The 19008-nt window shown below is 40.9% G+C and overlaps 2 protein-coding genes across 2 annotated transcripts in view; one reads left to right on the top strand and one right to left on the bottom strand.

Moving 5' to 3' along the window:
• The window catches only part of CDH20 (cadherin 20), a 210827-nt gene that overhangs the window by 39083 nt on the left and 152736 nt on the right, over positions 1-19008 (bottom strand). The window contains exons 2-5 of the mRNA XM_059706248.1: positions 15995-16044; positions 15643-15871; positions 2397-2691; positions 1735-1854 (exon numbers count right to left, since the gene is read on the bottom strand). Of these exons, the coding sequence (XP_059562231.1) occupies positions 1735-1854; positions 2397-2691; positions 15643-15870 (643 nt within the window). The 5' untranslated portion in view covers position 15871; positions 15995-16044. The remainder of the gene's footprint in view (positions 1-1734; positions 1855-2396; positions 2692-15642; positions 15872-15994; positions 16045-19008) is intronic.
• RNF152 (ring finger protein 152) overlaps positions 1-19008 on the top strand; it is a 433790-nt gene that overhangs the window by 296579 nt on the left and 118203 nt on the right. The gene's annotated exons all lie outside the window — the stretch shown is intronic.

Raw genomic sequence — 19008 nt, 5'->3', positions numbered from 1 at the left:
TAGAATTGTTAAAGTTACTGCTTTATAGAAGTCCTTAACTACAATCTTTTTTTCTTTCCTCCTACTAATTTACAGTCTTTCACTTTTTACTTTTATGATATGATTTTCTGAATGCCTGGTTCCCCTTAGGACTTCTGGGGAGAAAAAAAAAAGTATCAGGTTGCTAGTAGAAATGCATTTTTTCTCTTTCTAATAAAGAGATGACTTTGAGCATGCACCATTGACTTTACCTTTGCGGCTATAAGTTTCTTTACTCAAGTTCCTTGTTATTTAGGGCCTCAATTTTCTCGTATGTAAAATGGGAATAACAATACTTCCATATGTTTCACATGTTCACAGGAATATCTGGAGACTCAGATATGGAAGTATTTTAAAAGGGAGAAAATCTGGCACAAGTTCAAGATAATAAGGATATACTCATTATTCTGCCCAATTCAGAAGTATTAAAGGGGCTTCTTCACAGATAAAACAAATTCTGCATTGAAAACTCTCAGTTAAGCTGAAAACAAAACAAAACGAAACCAAGCTGCCATTGATTTGTCCTTTTTTGCCACATTGCTCCTTGCCCACCCAGTTCTCTGTGCTGTTCTTCCTATTAGAGAAGCGGTTCTCAACCTATGGGTCGTGACCCCTTTGGGGGTCGAACGACCCTTTCACAGGGGTCGCCTAAGACCATTGGAAAACACATATATAATTACATATTGTTTTTGTGATTAATCACTCTGCTTTGATTATGTTCAATTTGTAACAATGAAATTGGGGGTCACCACAACATGAGGAGCTGTATTAAAGGGTCGCGGCATTAGGAAGGTTGAGAACCACTGTATTAGAGCTTCCTCTCAGCACATGGCTTTTTTTGGAGGGGAGGGGGAAGAAGGGGGTAACATCCTATGCTCTGCACCCTTTTCCCTTATTAAACCAGTGTCCATTCATTCTGGCCTTTTTCTCTGCTTAGTACAGGGTGGCTCAGTTGAAAGAAATAAGACTACATGTCAGGGGACATGCCTACAACTAGAAGCACATTTTTAGGTCTTATTTTCCAATTTTCTTATCTAGTAAGTGAATGGTGATAGATTGGATGAATTCTCTACGGGTTCTTTCTAGTTTCAAAATCAATGATTCTGGTTCTATATTGAGCCAGGTTAATGTGTCAATCCTCTCAGTTCTTAGCGTTATAAAAGACCTTAATCCCTGGGAATAAATACAACCATAGGCTTTTTTGAAGGGTAATGAGAAGGTAATTATGTGTAGGCAGGCAGGCCTTTTGGTCTCTCCAATCATGCTCTGTACACTGTCTATACATAGCACCTCACTGCTCTTCCCTCTTTTTTTTGTTGCTGTCTTAATCCCAAAGCTTATAACAATCTTCTCTGGTTATTACACTTACTGGAGAGTCCTTGAAAGGAGAGTTGGGTCTGTCATAGTAGCAGTTATAAATTATTAGGGAATAAAACAAACACCCCTGCCCTAGCCGGTTTGGCTCAGTGGATAGAGCATCGGCCTGCAGACTGAAGGGTCCCGGGTTCGATTCTGGTCAAGGGCATATACCTGGGTTGCGGGCTCATCCCTAGTAGGGGGTGTGCAGGAGGCAGCTGATCGATGTTTCTCTCTCATCGATGTTTCTAACTCTCTATCCCTCTCCCTTCCTCTCTGTAAAAAATCAATAAAATATATTTAAAAACAAACAAACAAAAAAAACACAAACACCCCTGACTTGACTGTTGCATCAAATACCTGTTTTGGAGTCCACAGAAAAGTATGGTTGGCCCTGGAGAATGCTGTACACTACCCGGGCACTGTTGCCGTAGGTTGGGTCATCAGCATCGGTGGCTGTCACTTGGATAACAGAGGTCCCTGAGGAAGAGAGAGAGTGGAAACCTGTTCAAATTGAATTGCTAAAGGCTGGACACATTCCCGAATGGGCAATCTTAAAGCATTTGCTAATGTTATGTTTGCTTCCTTGGATGGGTCCTTTTCTAGGTCAAGCTTCCGTAACTCCTATCTTGTACCTCTTTGGAAATTAGGGATGGCAATTATGTTTTAAATTCTTAATAACCAGTAAGGACAACACAGGTTTTTGGTTCTTCATTACTCTTTTAATTATACCAAAATGCTTCGCTTTTATGAACCAAACATTATCTATCCATCCATCCATTCATCCATCCATCTTTGATTTTGAAGAACTAGAACTGGATAACAACACTAGCTTTGTTATTTTATATTTTACTATGGCTGTTTTCAGTGTTTAGGTAGTGTCCTGCCTAAGGACTTGATTGTCACTTTTGGTTCAGTTTCATAGTTTGTGGGCTATTCTGCACAATCTTCTTTTCTGTATTTAGATAGAAGGACCTTCTATAGAGGAATCACACTATGAGAATCAGTGAATTGCATCTTACCCACTGGTGACATTTCTGGTACATTGGCAATATAAGGTCCGTCCAGAAACTTGGGCTCATTGTCATTGATGTCTTGGATTTTGATGATGAACTCTGACTCCGGCTCCATTGGCCTGCCTGTCCGCCTGTCTAGGGCTTGAGCCCTTAAAGTATACTGAGCCCTTTCCTCTCGGTCAAGCCTCTGAATGGCATGAATGTCCCCAGTGGTGTCGTCGATGGTAAACACGATGCCTGCACCTTCTCCGGAGAGGATGTATTTGATGGATCCATCACCCCTGTCCATGTCTGAATGAAGCTAGGAGGGAAAAGCACCAAAATCTCATTATGGATAATGAACAGGTGTCAGAAATAAATTTTCAATTTAGTCCTAACATATCTCAAATAGAAAGAATTTTTTTCATTCAAATGTTTACAGTGTCTGCCTACAAAGAACTAATATTCACTGAACATGATTGTATCAAAGAGCAAATATAGGTTGATGAATAAGTAACGTTTTTCTACTTCGCATTTAGTATCCTAAACTTACTGCTGTTTTTAAAAGTTCCTTGCCCTGAGAAATATAGAAAATAGGAATGAACTCTGTAAAGTGTAGGTCCCCAACATGAGAATAGGAACAAGTTGAGTAAAGAGGAACCCAGACTTTCCACTAAAATTTTTTAAAGCCCAGCTGGTGTTGCTCAGTTGTTGAGCATCAACCCATGAACCAAGAGGTTACCAGTTCAGTTCCCAGTCAGGGTACATCTCCTGGTTTTGTGCTTGATTTTGCTGCCTGGAGGAATTCAGCTGTGTCTTATCTAGGGAAGGGAAATAAGAGAACAAAATTGACTGGAAAAAATAGCTGGGGAGTGCAGGAAGAAGCCAATTGATGTCTCTCTTTCATCGGTGTTTCTCTCCATCTCTCTCCCTTCCTCTTTCAAATCCATGAAAACATATTTTAAAAAAATGGAGATGCCTAAGCATTTTAAAATAAGAAAGTGTTGATATAAATTAAGTTTTGGAGTTTCAGCAACTTTATGACAATTTTAAGTTTGCTGAAAAGTTGATGTAATGATTGATAAGTTGGCCATGCATGGTTACTGCACTGGAAATGCTATAGGACTTTGGGGGCTCTTGTAACACTTTGGTTGTGGTCCCCGTTCTGTAGTTTCACTCATGGGACTGTGCTCACTTACATTTCAGGTGTTAGAATGGACTTTAACTGTTGGTTATTTTTCTTGCATCAGTGCACCTCTCTTTTTGGTGGGATTAGTTCCTAGCCTCATAACTGGATCACTCAAATCTGTAAGTAGATGGTTGCATTTGGGACATGCTTTTATCTGCTCATCCAACTGTATTTCCTCCCAAATTACTTTGTGATAACTCTTGAAAGGAGTGCAGGGACACTATTTTCATATTAAGCCTAGAAATAAATTTCTGTATCTCTAATTTTAGACATTGTATACAGGTGGCAAGAACCCTGGAATTTTGTGCTATGTATAATTAACAGTCTCTCTCTAAGGGAGAGAGGGCAACAAAAATGAGTTACATTTAGTCAGCCACCACTCATTTTGTTGTTGTTGGGATCATTAGCACTTTGAATAGTTCAGTGATGAAGTTCATGAGATTTAGTTTATCAGACAACCAGTGTTAGGCTTAGGCCAGAGAGGCAGACATATCTGACCTGAACACAATGTCAGTTATAAACTGAGTACCCTTGACAAATTATTGTTTATAACTCTCAAATTTCTTGTATAAATGTAGAGAACAATATAAATACATACTTGAAAAGGTTGTTAGGGCTCATTAGAAATTAATGTATGTAAAGCACCTAGCACAGCGTTTCCCGTAATAATGCTATAAACGGCGCTGATTAGGATGATATACACACATAAAGAAAAGGGTGTTAGTATGTCCAGCTCTTCTCTGCTCCCTTCAAACCTTCAGGCATGTAGCAGAGATGGCAGAAACCTGTTGGCTTTTTAAAATGCGTAGTCCAGTGGTAAAGCTGCAGAAGGCTGCCTGAAGCACTGCTGGGACAGTGTTACTCTGAGGATTAAATGGCATAGACGCCAAGAAGACACCTGAAAATGTATGCACAACATCCTCAGACAAGGATGAGTTTGGAGGTTGTGGCTGGTTTTGAGCTGATCTCAGGTTGACTCGCGGCCAAACCAGGCAGGCAGTGATTTTGCTGCCTAGAGGAATTCAGCTGTGTCTTATCTAGGGGAGGGAAATAAGAGAACAAAATTGACTGAAAAAATAGCTGGGGATTTTTTCAACTGAAAGAATTCTATTTAGAATATGAAGTGCTCACATTCCCTCATTCCATATACAGTATTATTATTTTTCGCAATCCAAATCTTCTATTCATTCAGTTTAAAAAGCAGAGGTGCCCAGTTCTTATTGTGTAGACTGGAAAGCCATTTATTCAAACCTGGCCACAAAGAAATGAAAATCCATTCCATGTGGAACTCTGTTCTTAGGCAGCGGAATGGAATTGGGAGGAGGACAAGGATCTCAGGATTTTTTTTAAATTAAAAAATATATATGTATGCATGTGATTACATATGTATGTAAATATACATATAAATATACATGTAGATATATATATCATTTCAAGGTATGTGGCATAGGACTTTCACTTAGAATGAAGCAGGTTAATTCAAGGTTTGGCAGATTATTTAGGGGAAAAGAAAAAATAGAAGCTGATTGTTTTGAGATGTATTTTTCATCTAAATGGTTGTGTTCAATAACCGTAACAAAGCTAAGCAAAGTTGTGATCATCATTGGCCAAGCTTAAGTTCTCTGCCCATGGAGAGAGCTTAATAAGTAACTGAAGGCTAAACATCCTTGCTGCTGTGGAGGATGTTCTGGCTCCTCAGAGCCATCTGGCTGGCTGATGCCAGTAGTCTGGGCTGAACCTCAGATCTGTTATCTTTGTTTTAATCTAATATGGATGAGCTGGAAGAATTTAAAGAACTCTCTAGACTGTGAGGTCCTTGAAGTCAGGAACCATGTGGCTTTCATCTTAGCGTGGGTTCTCACATGTAGTAAATGCTCAGTAAAATTTTGTTGAAAAAATGGTGTGAGATGTACAATTACAGTTAAAGCTATTTGTGAAACCACTTCACCTGTGTTTGAAAGAGCTATCAAGCATCTTTCAAGTAGTTTCTGAGTGTGTGTTTGCTGTTGCATCTGTAAGAGCAAGGGAAGGAAGAGTGGAGGGAGGGATTGGAGCAAATCAGGGGGTAGCTCTTATGAATAGGAAGAGTACCAGCTATGAAAGGGGCCAGGATCTGCTTACAGAGAATTGGTTTCTGCGGAATATAATTGTTTCAGTTCAGGATCCAATTTGGAAACAAACATACACTAGTTATTTTAGCAAAGAATTTAACATGAAAGGCAAAAAGGGAACCCTGAGGTTTGGGAGGGATAGTAACACCAGGACACAGCTGGGGGAGCATAGGGCAGGATGTTGGGAGGAGGCTGGGCCTCAGACCTCTGAGATGGAGTGCTGTCCACTGGGGCTGAGGATTCTGGAGCTTAGAGGGGGTGTGCCCAGCAGCCACCTTCTGCAGAACTGAGCTTTCTGAGAAGCGGATGTCGCCCACTGGTGCTGATATTTGTGAGGGGTAGTGATGAGGCTGGTGCTGTGAGTGTGGAAAGAACTCAGAAACTGGAATCAGTTGCTGGCTGGGTAAAAGTACAAAGTCCCTTCTCCCTGCTCCTGCCTCGGTGATTCTCCATTCAGAGCATTCTACTCTCAGAACCCACCAGGGAACTGGTTGGAAAAGGAGAAATGGTGGCTTGCAGAGTTCCAGCACCAGTGTCACAAAGTGGAGTATGGAAAGGTGCATATAGAGCAGAGAGACACCAGCCTAATGACCAGCATAGAAATGTGCATTCAGCATTAGGGTTTGCCAGCCATGGATACATATTTGGTTGGGAAAATTGCAAAGAGGCATTAACAGCTTTTCTAAGTCACTCAGCAAATTGGCACGTTAACAAAATGTTGTATATACATATACATATTAAATTCAGCCAACACCGACTTATCACCACCTCTTTAGAGGAAGGTAGGAACTTCTAGAGTGGAGATGGCAGCACACAGTTATGTATCTCTTGGGAAAACATTTTTCTTCCCCAAATTTCCTAACCCGTGGTCGGCAGACCGCGGCTCGCGAGCCACATGCAGCTCTTTGGCCCCTTGAGTGTGACTCTTCCACAAAATACCACGTGGAGGCGCACACGTACAGTGCGATTGAAACTTCGTGGCCCATGTGCAGAAGTCGGTATTTTGTGGAAGAGCCGGTATTTTGTGGAAGAGCCACACTCAAGGGGCCAAAGAGCCGCATGTGGCTCGCGAGCTACGGTTTGCCGAGCCGCAGTTTGCCGACCACTGTCCTAGACAGAACGAGATGGGTAGATAGTCTACTTAACCTAATAATTCTTTAGTCTGTAAGATCTTCAGCCAAAGGAGTAGTGAATGATGGGAACACACTGATTATGAACAATCTTACTTGATTTAGGATCTTAAAAACAAGGGTGAGTTTCAGTCCTTTTGCCATCTTTCATAGTGCCTCACATAGTCCAGGAGTGCAGTAAGTGCTTTTAGTTTGTGGTTAGACAGCTTCCGTGTAGTTGTTAACCTCAGTACGATTTGGAACCATAGATTTTTGCACAAACACGAGCTCTCTGCATCTCTCTCTTTGCATATGCCAGTATAACCTAGCTTTTCCACGACACTGCCTGTCCCTGGAAAGCCCAGTGTGGATTTTGTGAGGCCACACCAATTACAGCTGATAAGTGTTGCAATACTCCTTTCTGAAATAAGCAAATACTCAGGCAGCCTCTCTAAATAGACATCTTCCAGAGCACAAAGTGACAAACTCATGCCCCTGGGAGTGTAAAGGGATGAGAGGTAGATAAATTCTCTTTGAAAAGAAAGTAAGGGGGTAAAGTGCCTGGGTAAGTGAATAGATAATTGTCTTCTTCATGTGGGGGTAGTACACACAGAACAGCATGAAAACACTCCCACTGGTTGGCTGGCCAATGACTTTAGGGTTTCATGGGGTGTCCTGTGTCCTGGGTTGGGGTAATTAGAAAAGGGTAAGCACTAATCATGAGTATTAGATAGTGCTACACAGCCAAGTATTTCCAGCATCAGGAGACAGTCAGGCTTGGTTGGATTTCTGGCCCTACCCTAATACCATTGACTCTTCAGTGTATCTTTCAGGGCTGAGTCTAAAGTCAGAGCCATATGTATGCAGGGCAATATAAAGGAAAGCCAATTGCTTCAGTGTCAGATTTTGGTGTATATTTTATCTGGGCTTTTACTGTTACCTTTTGTGTAACTCTGAGCAATGAAATGACCTCTGTAAGCCAAGTTTTCTGGGCTAATTATCTAAAAGTGGTGAACTGTACTTACCTCAAAGCATTGTTATGGTAATTAGATGATCTCTGTGTGAATGTGACTGACTGACACATAGTACTGTAGTAGCCCAGTAAAATGTTAGGTACCCTTGTCTTTCTGCAATGCTCTGCTGGGTTTTCAGTGTTGGGGAGGTGTAGGGAAGGCTTGGAGTGACATTTCAGTTTCTCCCCTTGGGAGAAGAGAAGAGGGCTCTAAATTGTCCATTCAGACAAAGCAGTTACTGAATAGAAATGTTTTTTTCTTAAAGTAATTTTACCAGTAGCCATGTATATCTAGTTGGAAGAAACATTTTACAGATATTGAGTAATTGGAAGTCTTTGGAATTCTGAGTAGATAGAAGGTGTGTTCATGCTGGAAATGGCTTTTAAACTGGGACTAAGGAATTTGAGTGTAATTGAACAGAGAGTAGGTGACTGCATGTCTTGTGCAGGGCAGTAGCATGGGCATACTTCTGGGTTAGGGACAAATGTGGTATGTGTCAGGGCCAGTAAGGAGACCCAGCTCAGTTGGGATCAGGGCTAGATTTGAGAAATTGTAGGGAGAGCTGGTTAAGGGAGGAGTCATTTTCTGAAAGTCCTTAAACTATATGCTAAGAGTTCTCCAGTGCTTTCTTAATCAGAGGAGCAATGTGATGGAAAGGGTGCTTTAAGGAGATAAATGTTCTGAGTCCTGGGGCGAGGGATGGATGAGTCTCTCCACAGGGAGGCAGGCAGTGCCTACTTAGTGAATCTAATCATGAAGAACAGAAAGACCGCAGTAATGACAGAACTTGGAGAGGATGAGATGAATCTGAGAAAAACTGGCAAGGAATGTGGACAGGATGTGGTGACGGGCTGTGCATGAAGAAAGAACACAAGGAAAGGGAGAAGTCAAGGAAAACTACTACCACTATTAGCACTATAACTGTTACTACCACCACCTGTTAACGACTGCAGGGTAACAATTAAGATTTTCCTCTGAACTAGGTACTGTGCTAACGGTTTCCCATGTGTCAGCTTATTAAATTCTTAGCTACATATATTTTTTTTAGCATCTTCTATGTAATAGGTGCTACTTGGGATTTGAGGATAAAATGGGCTCAATATCCTTATCCTCACTGATTATATAGTCTAGTCTGGGACTTCAGACAATGTACATGTAAGTAAACACATAAGTTGTAGGTTGTGATTAGAACTGTGAAAAAAAATAAATAAGGGTAGTGAGAGAGTCTAACAAAAGGGCCTACTTTAGAGAATGGTATAGAAAGACCCAGCACTACCCTAATCCCCAAACCAGATAAAGACAGTAAAAAGAAAGAGAATTACAGGCCAATGTTCCTCATGAAAAAGATGCTGAAATCCTCAACAAAATTTAGCAAATCGGATCCAGCATTACATTAGAAAGATCATACACCGTGACTAAGTGGGATTTATTTTGGGGATGCAAACCTGGTATAATATCTGCAAATCAATAAATGTGATATATCACATAACAAATTGAGAGACAAAATCACATGATCAAAAATCAATTGATGCAGAAAAAGCATTTGACAAAATCCAACACCCTTTCCTGATAAAAACTCTCAGCAAAATGGGACTAGAGGGATCATACCTCAACATAATAAAAGCCTTATATGACAATGGGCAACAACTAAAGCCATTTCCCCTAAGAACAGGAACAAGACAGAAATGCCCACTTTCACCACTCTTGTTCGACATAGTACTAGAAGTGCTAGCCATAGCAGTTAGACAAGAAGAAGAGATAAAAGGCATCCAAATTAGAAAAGAAGAAGTAAAACTGTCATATTCAAAGATGACATGATAATGATAATGTACATAGAAAACCCTAAAGCCTCCATCAAAAAACTACTAGACTTAATGATTTTAGCAATGTAATAGGATACAAAATTAATACCCAGAAATCTGTGGCTTTTTTATACACCAACTAGAGGCCCGGTGCACGAAATCCATGCACAGGTAGGGTCCCTAGGCCTGGCCAGTGATCAGTGCCAATCGGGGCCATCTGGCTTCCAGCTGGGGCCTTCCTTTGTTCCTGGTGGTTAGCGCACGTCATAGCGAGTGATTGAACTCCCAGTCTCCTGGCCGAACTCCTGAGGGGACACTTTGCATATTAGTCTTTTATATATATAGATTAATTACTGTATTACTTTCCATATAAACAATTGTAAGCCTGCTTTTGCCCCACCCTTTATTTGTCTGGAGGCTTATACTGTGTTTGCATGTTCTGTCTTCATTGCTGAGACAGACATAAAAGCCAACCCAAGAGGTTAAATGAGCACTTTGCTAATAGGCAGCATGCTCAGTCCCTAGTATTTGGGCTCTGGAATCTACTCAGCTTGTTTAGGTGAAACATTAAAAAAATTTGTGTTCCTCCAGTAACTGAATTTACAAAACAGAGCGGACAATTACCACCTTAATTTGTAGAAATAAACAAGGTATAAAAAGGAAGTGGGGAAAGTTTCGACCAAAAATTCTACCTCAAAGATCACGGTGGCATTACTTCTTGACCAACAACCTTAACTTACTCAGTTTTCATATACTAAAAACTTGGGGGGTAAAGGTTTAGGGGTTTGGAAAAGGACCAAGGAGGCCTTTAAAATCAAAGCAATTTTAGGATAAAAGACAACAATTACTAAGATTCAGCCTCTGAGTTTTCAAAGGTTTGCCATTGGGCCAAATTACAATGGTAAGTTCTTTGGGTAAGATGCACATTTACCAAGTTGAACATTTATAACCACTGCCATTTGAAGTTTTGAACCTCCATTCATTTGAAACTTGCCTAATACTATATGACCTCTTGTATTTGTCTTGTACTGTTTTTAACTCTTGAAATACTGAACTTTTTAATACTGTATGTCTTATTCCCTCCAACTAAGACTATAAGCCCTTGGAGAGAAATGCCTGTATTATGCCCCTCACCCCCGTTCCTTACCAAGAGAGTCAACCTTGAACTGAACCTTGAACTCTCTCATTTTTTTGGAACGCCCTTGGGATATGCATTCTGAAAATGGACACAACATGTTTTTAGTGAAAATCTAATGTCAACACATTCTTTCTATGTCTTCACTTTAATGACAGAAGATTGTTTAGATTTAGAGAAGAAAAAAGTGGATTTATTTTACAGTGTGTTAAAGTATTGGAAACAAAGCCACTGAGAGTTCTTTGGATTTTATGTGGTATCATGGTGCAAAGCCCAGGACTCCCTGTTATCCTCAAAGCTGAAAACAGATTCCAGGTAATAGAGCTCCCCCTATGCCCACCCTCACCGCATAGGCACTTGAAGCTGACAGTTGTTTTGCATCAGGGTCCACATCACCAGGCTATAAACCAAATGCAAACTCAGGGCTTTTCAGCGGACAGGCCCACAATGAGAGGAGTGGAGCCTCATGCAGAGGAGCAACCCCAGAAAGCAGTCAGATGCCGCCTTTCCAGCATTCTGCCTCTGAAGATAACATGAAGTAACAGAAGCGCATTTGTGCAAAGACAGAACTGTAAGCCCGAGAGACAGATGGGCACATATGGACTGGGGACATTCAGAGCAAGAGAGCGAGGACACAAACCATGCAGGGTGATGAGAGTCCACCTGCGGCCAGGGCATTGTGTGCTAGTGAGTATGTGGGCATGTGAAATCTGCTTCAGAACCAGTGGCCGCACAGTCGGGCCTGGCGTGGCTTCCAGGTTGAAAGAAACAGGTGGCTTTGTTCCTGGAATGTGAATGAGGGAACAGAGCCCGAACTTAGAGAAGACAATGTTCCTTGGTGGGAACTTGTAATCTACGCCAAGGCTTGGAAAGAGCATGAAACTCACTATCCAGCTTCCTGGCCCAAGCTTCGGACCGAGCCAGAAGCCCGCAGTGGGGACAGCCTCGATGGCCAGCAAACAGCGCCCTCAGGAAGCCGTGGTTTGGGCCCTGCTGCGTCTCCCAGCTAGAGCAGCGGCTTCTGCGCAGCCAGCACTACATTCCCTTTAAAAATAACACCCATGTACAGTACACTGGTAAACAACTTCAGGCGGCTTCGCCTGAGCTGGCTACAGCCGCAGGTGCCTGGGATTGCAGGCGGCTTCGCCCGGCCAGGCCTTGTCAGAAAGGACGTCTGGAAGGTCGTCAGGAAGACTTCTGGTGAAGTCTGATTAGCATATTACCCTTTAATTAGTATAGATAATGAACTCACAGGAAGAGAAACAAAAATAATCCCATTTACCATTACACCAAAAAAATTAAGATACCTAGGAATATACTTAACTAAGGAGGTAAAAGACCTATACTTGGAAAACTACAGGACATTAAAAAAAAGAGATAGAGGAAGACATAAACAAATGGAAGAATATACCGTGTTCATGGATTGGTGGAATCAACATAATTAAATGTCCATACTATCCAAAACGATCTATTGATTCAATGCAACCCCCATTAAGATACCAATGGCATATTTCACAGACTTAGACAAACTCTCCAAAAATTCATCCTATCTAATAAAGAGGGAATATGCTAATTGACTCTCACATCGTCACAAAGATGGTGGCACTCACAGCCACAAGATGGCGGCTCCCAGTCCCCTCAGCCCTTATGTGTTGGCAGGCACATGGCAAAGCTGGGCCCACCTGCCTCCGGAGTCCCTCAGTCCCTTCAAGCCCCCCAGCCGCCCAAGGCTGGCCCGAGGCTCAGGAAACCACGGCTGGATGAGGCTTGCACTGCCAGCAGTGGCAGCAGCAGAGATGTGATGGGGGCATCACCTTCCCCTGATGGCTGGGTAACCTCCCACCCCTGAGGGTTCCTGGAATGTGAGAGGGGGCAGGCTGGGCTGAGGGACCCTCCCCCTGTCCAGTGCATGAATTTTCATGCACCGGGCCTCTAGTATTGAATAAAAAAGGACCCCGAATAGCCACAGCAATCTTGAGAAAGAAGAACGAAGTTGGAGAAATTATAATACCAGATATCAAACTATATTACAAAACCACTATTCTCAAAACTGCCTGGTACTGGCACAAGAACAGACATATAGACAGATGGGACAGAACAGAGAACCCAGAAATCGACCCAAGCCATTATGCTCAATTAATATTTGACAAAGGAGGCAAGAGCATATAATGGAGTCAAATAGTCTCTTCAGTAAATGGTGTTGGGAAAATTGGACAGATACATGCAAAATAATGAAACTAGACCACCAGCTTACACCATACACAAAAATAAACTCAAAATGAATAAAGGACTTAAATGTATGATGGGAAACTATAAAAATCTTAGGAGACTCCATAGGCAGCAAAATATCAGACATATGTCTTAGCAATATCTTTACCAATATAGCTCCTAGGATAATGGAAACTAAGGAGAAAACAAACAAATGGGACTACATCAAAATAAAAAGCTACTGCACAGCAAAAGATACCATCAACAACACAAGAGAGCTCACTGCATGGGAGAACACATTTGCCAGTGTTTTATCCGATAAGAGTTTAATCTCCAAAATTTGTAGGGAACTCATACAATTTAACAAAAGGAAGATAATCCAATCAAAAAATGGGCAATGGACCTAAATAGACACTTTTTGAAAGAGAATATACAGTAGGCCAAGAGACATATGAAAACATGCTCAAAGTCACTAATCATCCAAGAGATATAAGTCAAAATGATAATGAGGTACCATCTCACACCGGTCAGATGGCTGTCATCAACAAATCAACAAACAACAAGTGCTGGCAAGGATGTGAGGAAAAAGGAACCCTCTTGCACTGCTGGTGGGAATACAGACTGGTGCAGCCACTGTGGAAGACAGTATGGAGTTTCCTCAAAAAATTAAAAATGGAACTCCTATTTGACCCAGTAATACCACTTCTAGGGATATAACCCAAGAAATCAGAAACACCAATCAGAAAGGATATATGTACCCCTATATTCCTAGCAGCACAATTTACAATAGCTAAGATTTTGGAAACAGCCTAAGTGCCCATCAGCAGATGAGTGGATTAGAAAATGGTGGTACACCTACACAACAGAATACTATGCTACTTTACAAAAGAAAGAATTCTTTCAATTTGTAACGGCATGGATGGGCCTGGAGACCATTATGCTAAGTGAAATAAGCCAGTTGGAGAAAAATAAATATCACGTGATCTCACTCATTTGTGGAATATAAAGAACAACATAAACTGATGAACAAAAATAGATCCAGAGACAGAGAAGCATTGAGTTGACCATCAAACCTCAGAGGGAAGGCAGAGAGGGGTAAGAGATCAACCAAAGAACTTATATGCATTTATAAAAGCATAACCAATAGACACAGACAATAGGGGGTGAGGTCATGTACTAGAGGTGGAAGTGGCCGGGGAGAGGCCAATGTGGGAAAAAGGAGACATACTTAGTATTTTAAACAATATAGAATTTTAAAAAAAATCACAAGGTGATGAATCCTCCCAGGGAAGAGTTTGGGTAGCAAAGAGGCCCAGGGCAGAGCTTATAAGACCTCCAGTAATTGGGGTCAGGGAGAGGACCAGCAAAGAGGCTGAGAGGATTGTGAAGGTTGTGAAGCCAAAAAGGATCATGAGTCAAGGAGGAGGAGCTGGCCAGCAGTGTCATTCAATAAAATGAAACCATTGGCTTTGGTAGTGGGGAGGTCCTTAGGAGCATGGGAAACAGCTTTAGTGCAGTGGTGGGGTTAGAAGTCAGGTAATTGGTTTAAGAAGTGAGTGGGAGAGCCCAGCCAGTGTTGCTCAGTGGTTGAGCATCAACCCATGAACCTGGTGGTCATGGTTTGATTCCAGGTCAGGGCATATGCCCAGGTTGTGGGCTCAATTCCCAGTGGGAGCGGGGCATGCAGGAGGGAGCTAATTAATGATTCCTCTCATCATTGATGTTTCTCCCCCTTTCCCTTCCTCTCTGAAATCAATAAAAAAATATATTTTTTAAAAAGTGGGTGGGAGGAAAGCGTTTATATAGACAGCTCTTGAAAAGTTGTAGTTCTCTTATTAGCCCCATTAGACATTTGAAGAAACAAAGGCTAATGGGGCTTAGTGAACCTGTCCAGAGTCACTCTGGAAGCCCTTGTCAGAGCAGGTCTGGAACCCACATGTGTCCTGAAACCCATATTCTTAGCATTTGTGCTAAACGAGTGTTTAAGTTATTATTTAAATGAATTATTTATTTTTTAATTAGTTCCTTGTTTCCCATTTTCTCTAAACTTGGTTGCTTTCATAACACGGTCTCTGATTAACAACCAAATAATGTAAACATAGGAGAAAGCTTGGATTAAAAATAAAATGATAGATATATCAAGGGAATTTGAGTATAAAGTTTGTGAATATATTCATTGATTGTCTCCAGCTATCCTTTAGGATAGAGCACATGCTAAGATTTTCTGAAATGAATGTTGTATTCTCTTCCCTCCCCCTTAGATTTGGGCCTTAGGCTATACCTGTGGAAATGCTTTGAAGAAAAAAGCAAAGCAAAGCAAAACAAACCAAAAAAAAAAATGCTTCCCCCTTTGCATTCCCTAGTTTCTTTCTTCCCTGTCCTGTCATTCCCAAGACTGTTGCTTCTTCTTTTGGGACTTGAATGGCTCTTGCAGGGGCCCAGGCTTTCCCTCCAAATCCGACTCACACCCCCCCTCTCCACTCAGAACAGTTGCATGAACAAGGAGACAAGGAGAGAAATCCTATCCTTTCTGACTGGTTATCTGACAAAGTAAAAATTAAATTCAGCTAACTGTCAAGTAACATCCACTCATTAAAATTGTTCCTAGGCTTCAGACACAGGCTAGGTGAGCTTTCATATTCAGTTCATACTCAATTTCAGTATTCAATATCCTGATCATTTATCTTTCTCTTTGGCAGTTCTTACCTTCCCGACATACAAAGGGTCAGTTCCAGTGTACTCTTCCAGAACAAAAAACTGGTTCCAAACCCAGCTCCTCTTTGTCCTTGAGTGTAACTGTGGCTTGTCTGACAGGAGCGCTTTTAATTTGCCTGGTGGTGGTGGTGTGCTCGAGAGAACGGTGGTCGTAAGGTCCATCAATCCCCAGAAGTACAAGGACAAGCCAAGTCCAAGCCAGCTCTTTGCATTGCTCATTCTACCAGAAGTCCACGTGGGAATGCCAAGTTTTCAGAAAGTAAAGTACAGGATGGTAAGCCACTGGAACTTGAGTATTTTGCAAGTAAAAAAAAATAAATAACACAGTTTATTGGATACTTACGCTTCCTAAATGAGATCCCAGTTCAAGTCAATCTGCTTGAAGTTGACTTCCTGTCAAGTTAAGGAAAACACGTTGTAATGATGTCAATTCTTTCCTGTGGGATTGTAGCAAGTTTTCAAGAAATGTCACTACTCAGTTTTCTACTCAACAAATTAGAGTCATAACATGTTATTGCTTGGGAAATGTTTGACTAATAAATAATACTTTGATAAAAGAACAATTTTTCTTGCTATAATCAATCCCAAATCTTTGGATATGAATTTCAGTGGGAATAAAAGTAATGCATAAATTTCTCCTCATTGGTAGTGTTGCTGGAGGGTTATGCTGTATTATTGATTGGCTTGAATTAATAGTGTGCACTTTGAAATATTTATGATCAGCCAGCCTTCTAAACTCTTAAAAATCATATCCATTTCCAAAATTTATAGCTAATAACTAATATTTTCATTAATTCAACTGCTTTTCTTGGCTCATTAAAAAAACTAAAAGCAAAATTTAACTTTTTTTTTTTTTTTTTGCCAACTACAATTATCTTGTGCAGCTCCATGTTACTGATAATATTAGGAATCTTGGATTTCGTTTCTCAGCAGCCATGGATCACTTCTGACTTTAATCATTCTCTTAGCTCATAGTGGAGTTCGAGTTTCACACTCTACTGCTTCATCTCTGATGCACTGATAGGAACTGCTAATGTGATCTTTCTAGGATTTGAATGGTCAGCTAGTCATTGCATCATTCACATGAGACTTTAAAATGCTGTTAGTCCCATGTTACTGTGGGCATGCTAAGAGTCTAGCCTTCACTTTTTCCCCCACTGAAAGGATGTGGATGGCAAAAGGATATTGACTTCTACTCTGGGGACATGTTTTCATTGGTTACATTTCTTTTGTTCTGTGAAGTCAGATTAGCTTGTGAGTTCACTCCTCTGCTGTGACCTCATCAATCTTTTCTTGAGCTGGGCTTACTGAGATGGTATAGCATTCATTCAAGCCACTCATGCCAAAAACAACCAAGATGTCACTGTTAATGTGGAGAGCTGCAGTTATATTCTCAGAACAAATGTGTGTATTTAGGGATTTCAGACCTTTGCAATGAAATAATGCTCCATTTCTCCAGGTGGTTTAAAATGAATACATTGATGCTAGCTCAGTTACCACTTTCCACCTATCATCATCAGAACTCATTTTAGCTTTCCTCCCAAATATGAGCTTATTAACACGAACAATGGAATTAAAAAAGATCTTATAATTATTTCATACAATAGGCCATTTCATTTCTGTACAGGAAATCACTTCAGTGAGGACTGAGAAAGAGGGAAAAGCCGAGGAAGACTATAGAGTTTTTGAAACAGAATGGGAGGCTGTGCCTCATAAGTTCTAGCTCTAAAGGTGGATTGATTGTTCAGTAAAAGCAAGCCAAGTGTGCCTTATTTAGGGTGATGTGTTTGTTAATAAAGAACAATGGCATGCCAAAAGGTGAGTTACCAAGTATTAGTGGTCCCCTCTCTTTGGACCAATAGATAGAAACCCAGCTCATGTTTCTCTGATTCCTAAGGGGAAATGTTCTGGAAGAAGGAACCTTAACCCAGGATATGAATTAATGACAAAGATTGGTGAGAAATAGCTAATAGAAGATAGACTAAAGGATATTGCCAAAATAAAAAGGAAATGTTGCCAGAATACTATGATTGGTAACCATAAAGGGAATATTCCATTTGTTGTGAGATTGAAACTTAAGAGTCAGTCACTTTTAGCTCTTCCGTTCTATCTTCATTACCTCTGACTTGTTTACTTCGATGCATTTTTGTTCCTCATCTGTTAAGCAGGGACAATACTGCTTCTTCCACCTGCCTCAAGGACTACCACGGGGATCTGTTGGGATAATGCAGGTGAAAGCACTCTTAAAATGACTAAGGGGCCCACTGGCATTTGAGCAGTCACATAGGAGAAATGACCTAGGTCATGTATGAAACTGATCAAGCTAAACCTGAAACTTATTTCCTGGATATTTTTTTGGACCAAAATTCTGAAAGGGCATAATGTATATATACATTATTTCATGGACTTCTATATCCGTGGTAAGTTCTACTGTTTAGTGAGTTCTAAACCAGTCTAATTCTGTAATAACCAAATATTGCTTTTCTATATGAGGAAAATTAATGAACTGGCTATTGGAAAACTCTCTAGAATAGAGAAAATTATTATTTTTGGATGGCATTCAATAATGATAGAACTCAGGTTATATACTCTAATATATTTCCTTTAATGTCTGTGTTTCATAAGTGTACATTTTGCCTAAGAATTATTTTCACTTGTTTATTTTTTTCTGGCTAGTTTTAGCACATTGCTTCGGATTCGAAGTGCACAGGTGCACATATATGGGTGGAGTGTGCAGATGTCCCCTTTCTTGCTTCCACTGGCTAAATTTATGAACAGAATGAGATTTGAGGAAATTTTGAGGGATTTTAAGTACTTTTCCTTATATTCTCCTGTCTCTTACAAAATGGACATGCATGCTTGCCAATTAAAACTCCTTTCTTTACCTAGAGGTGTCATCTGCAGACATCAAGGGAGAAAACAGCGATCTTTGGAATCTTTGTGTTGAGTGTTTTGTAGGTCGATCAGTCCCCTCAGCTTTCATCTGTCTCCTGTCCACTTTGGCCTCCTACCCTCCAGTTCAAAGTCCTCATGTTCTTCTCACTGAGCATTGTCAGCTTTGGCCTCCTATACTACAGTGCAAAGCTTTGGAGTGTTCTTCCCTCTCACTGAGCATGTGCAAAAGTGGCCTCTGACTGTTTAGGGCTGGAGCTCTTGGCCATCCTGTGAAAGCTCTGATGGCCTGTGTGCCCCTCTCATGTCTCCTTTTACAAACTTGAACCATCAAAGCCCACAGTTTCCATAAACATTTTCTATGTTCAATAACTTGATAGCTACAGTTGATGCAGAACACTTTATTCCTCTTCATTCCTTCTTTTTCATGGTGGAGTGCAATGAAAAATACTTCCTGCCTAACTT

The sequence above is a fragment of the Myotis daubentonii genome, chromosome 8, assembly GCF_963259705.1.
Source record: "Myotis daubentonii chromosome 8, mMyoDau2.1, whole genome shotgun sequence".
Lineage (NCBI taxonomy): Eukaryota > Metazoa > Chordata > Mammalia > Chiroptera > Vespertilionidae > Myotis > Myotis daubentonii.
Note: the sequence above shows the minus strand (reverse complement) of the source record. Positions and strands in the feature narration are given on the sequence as shown.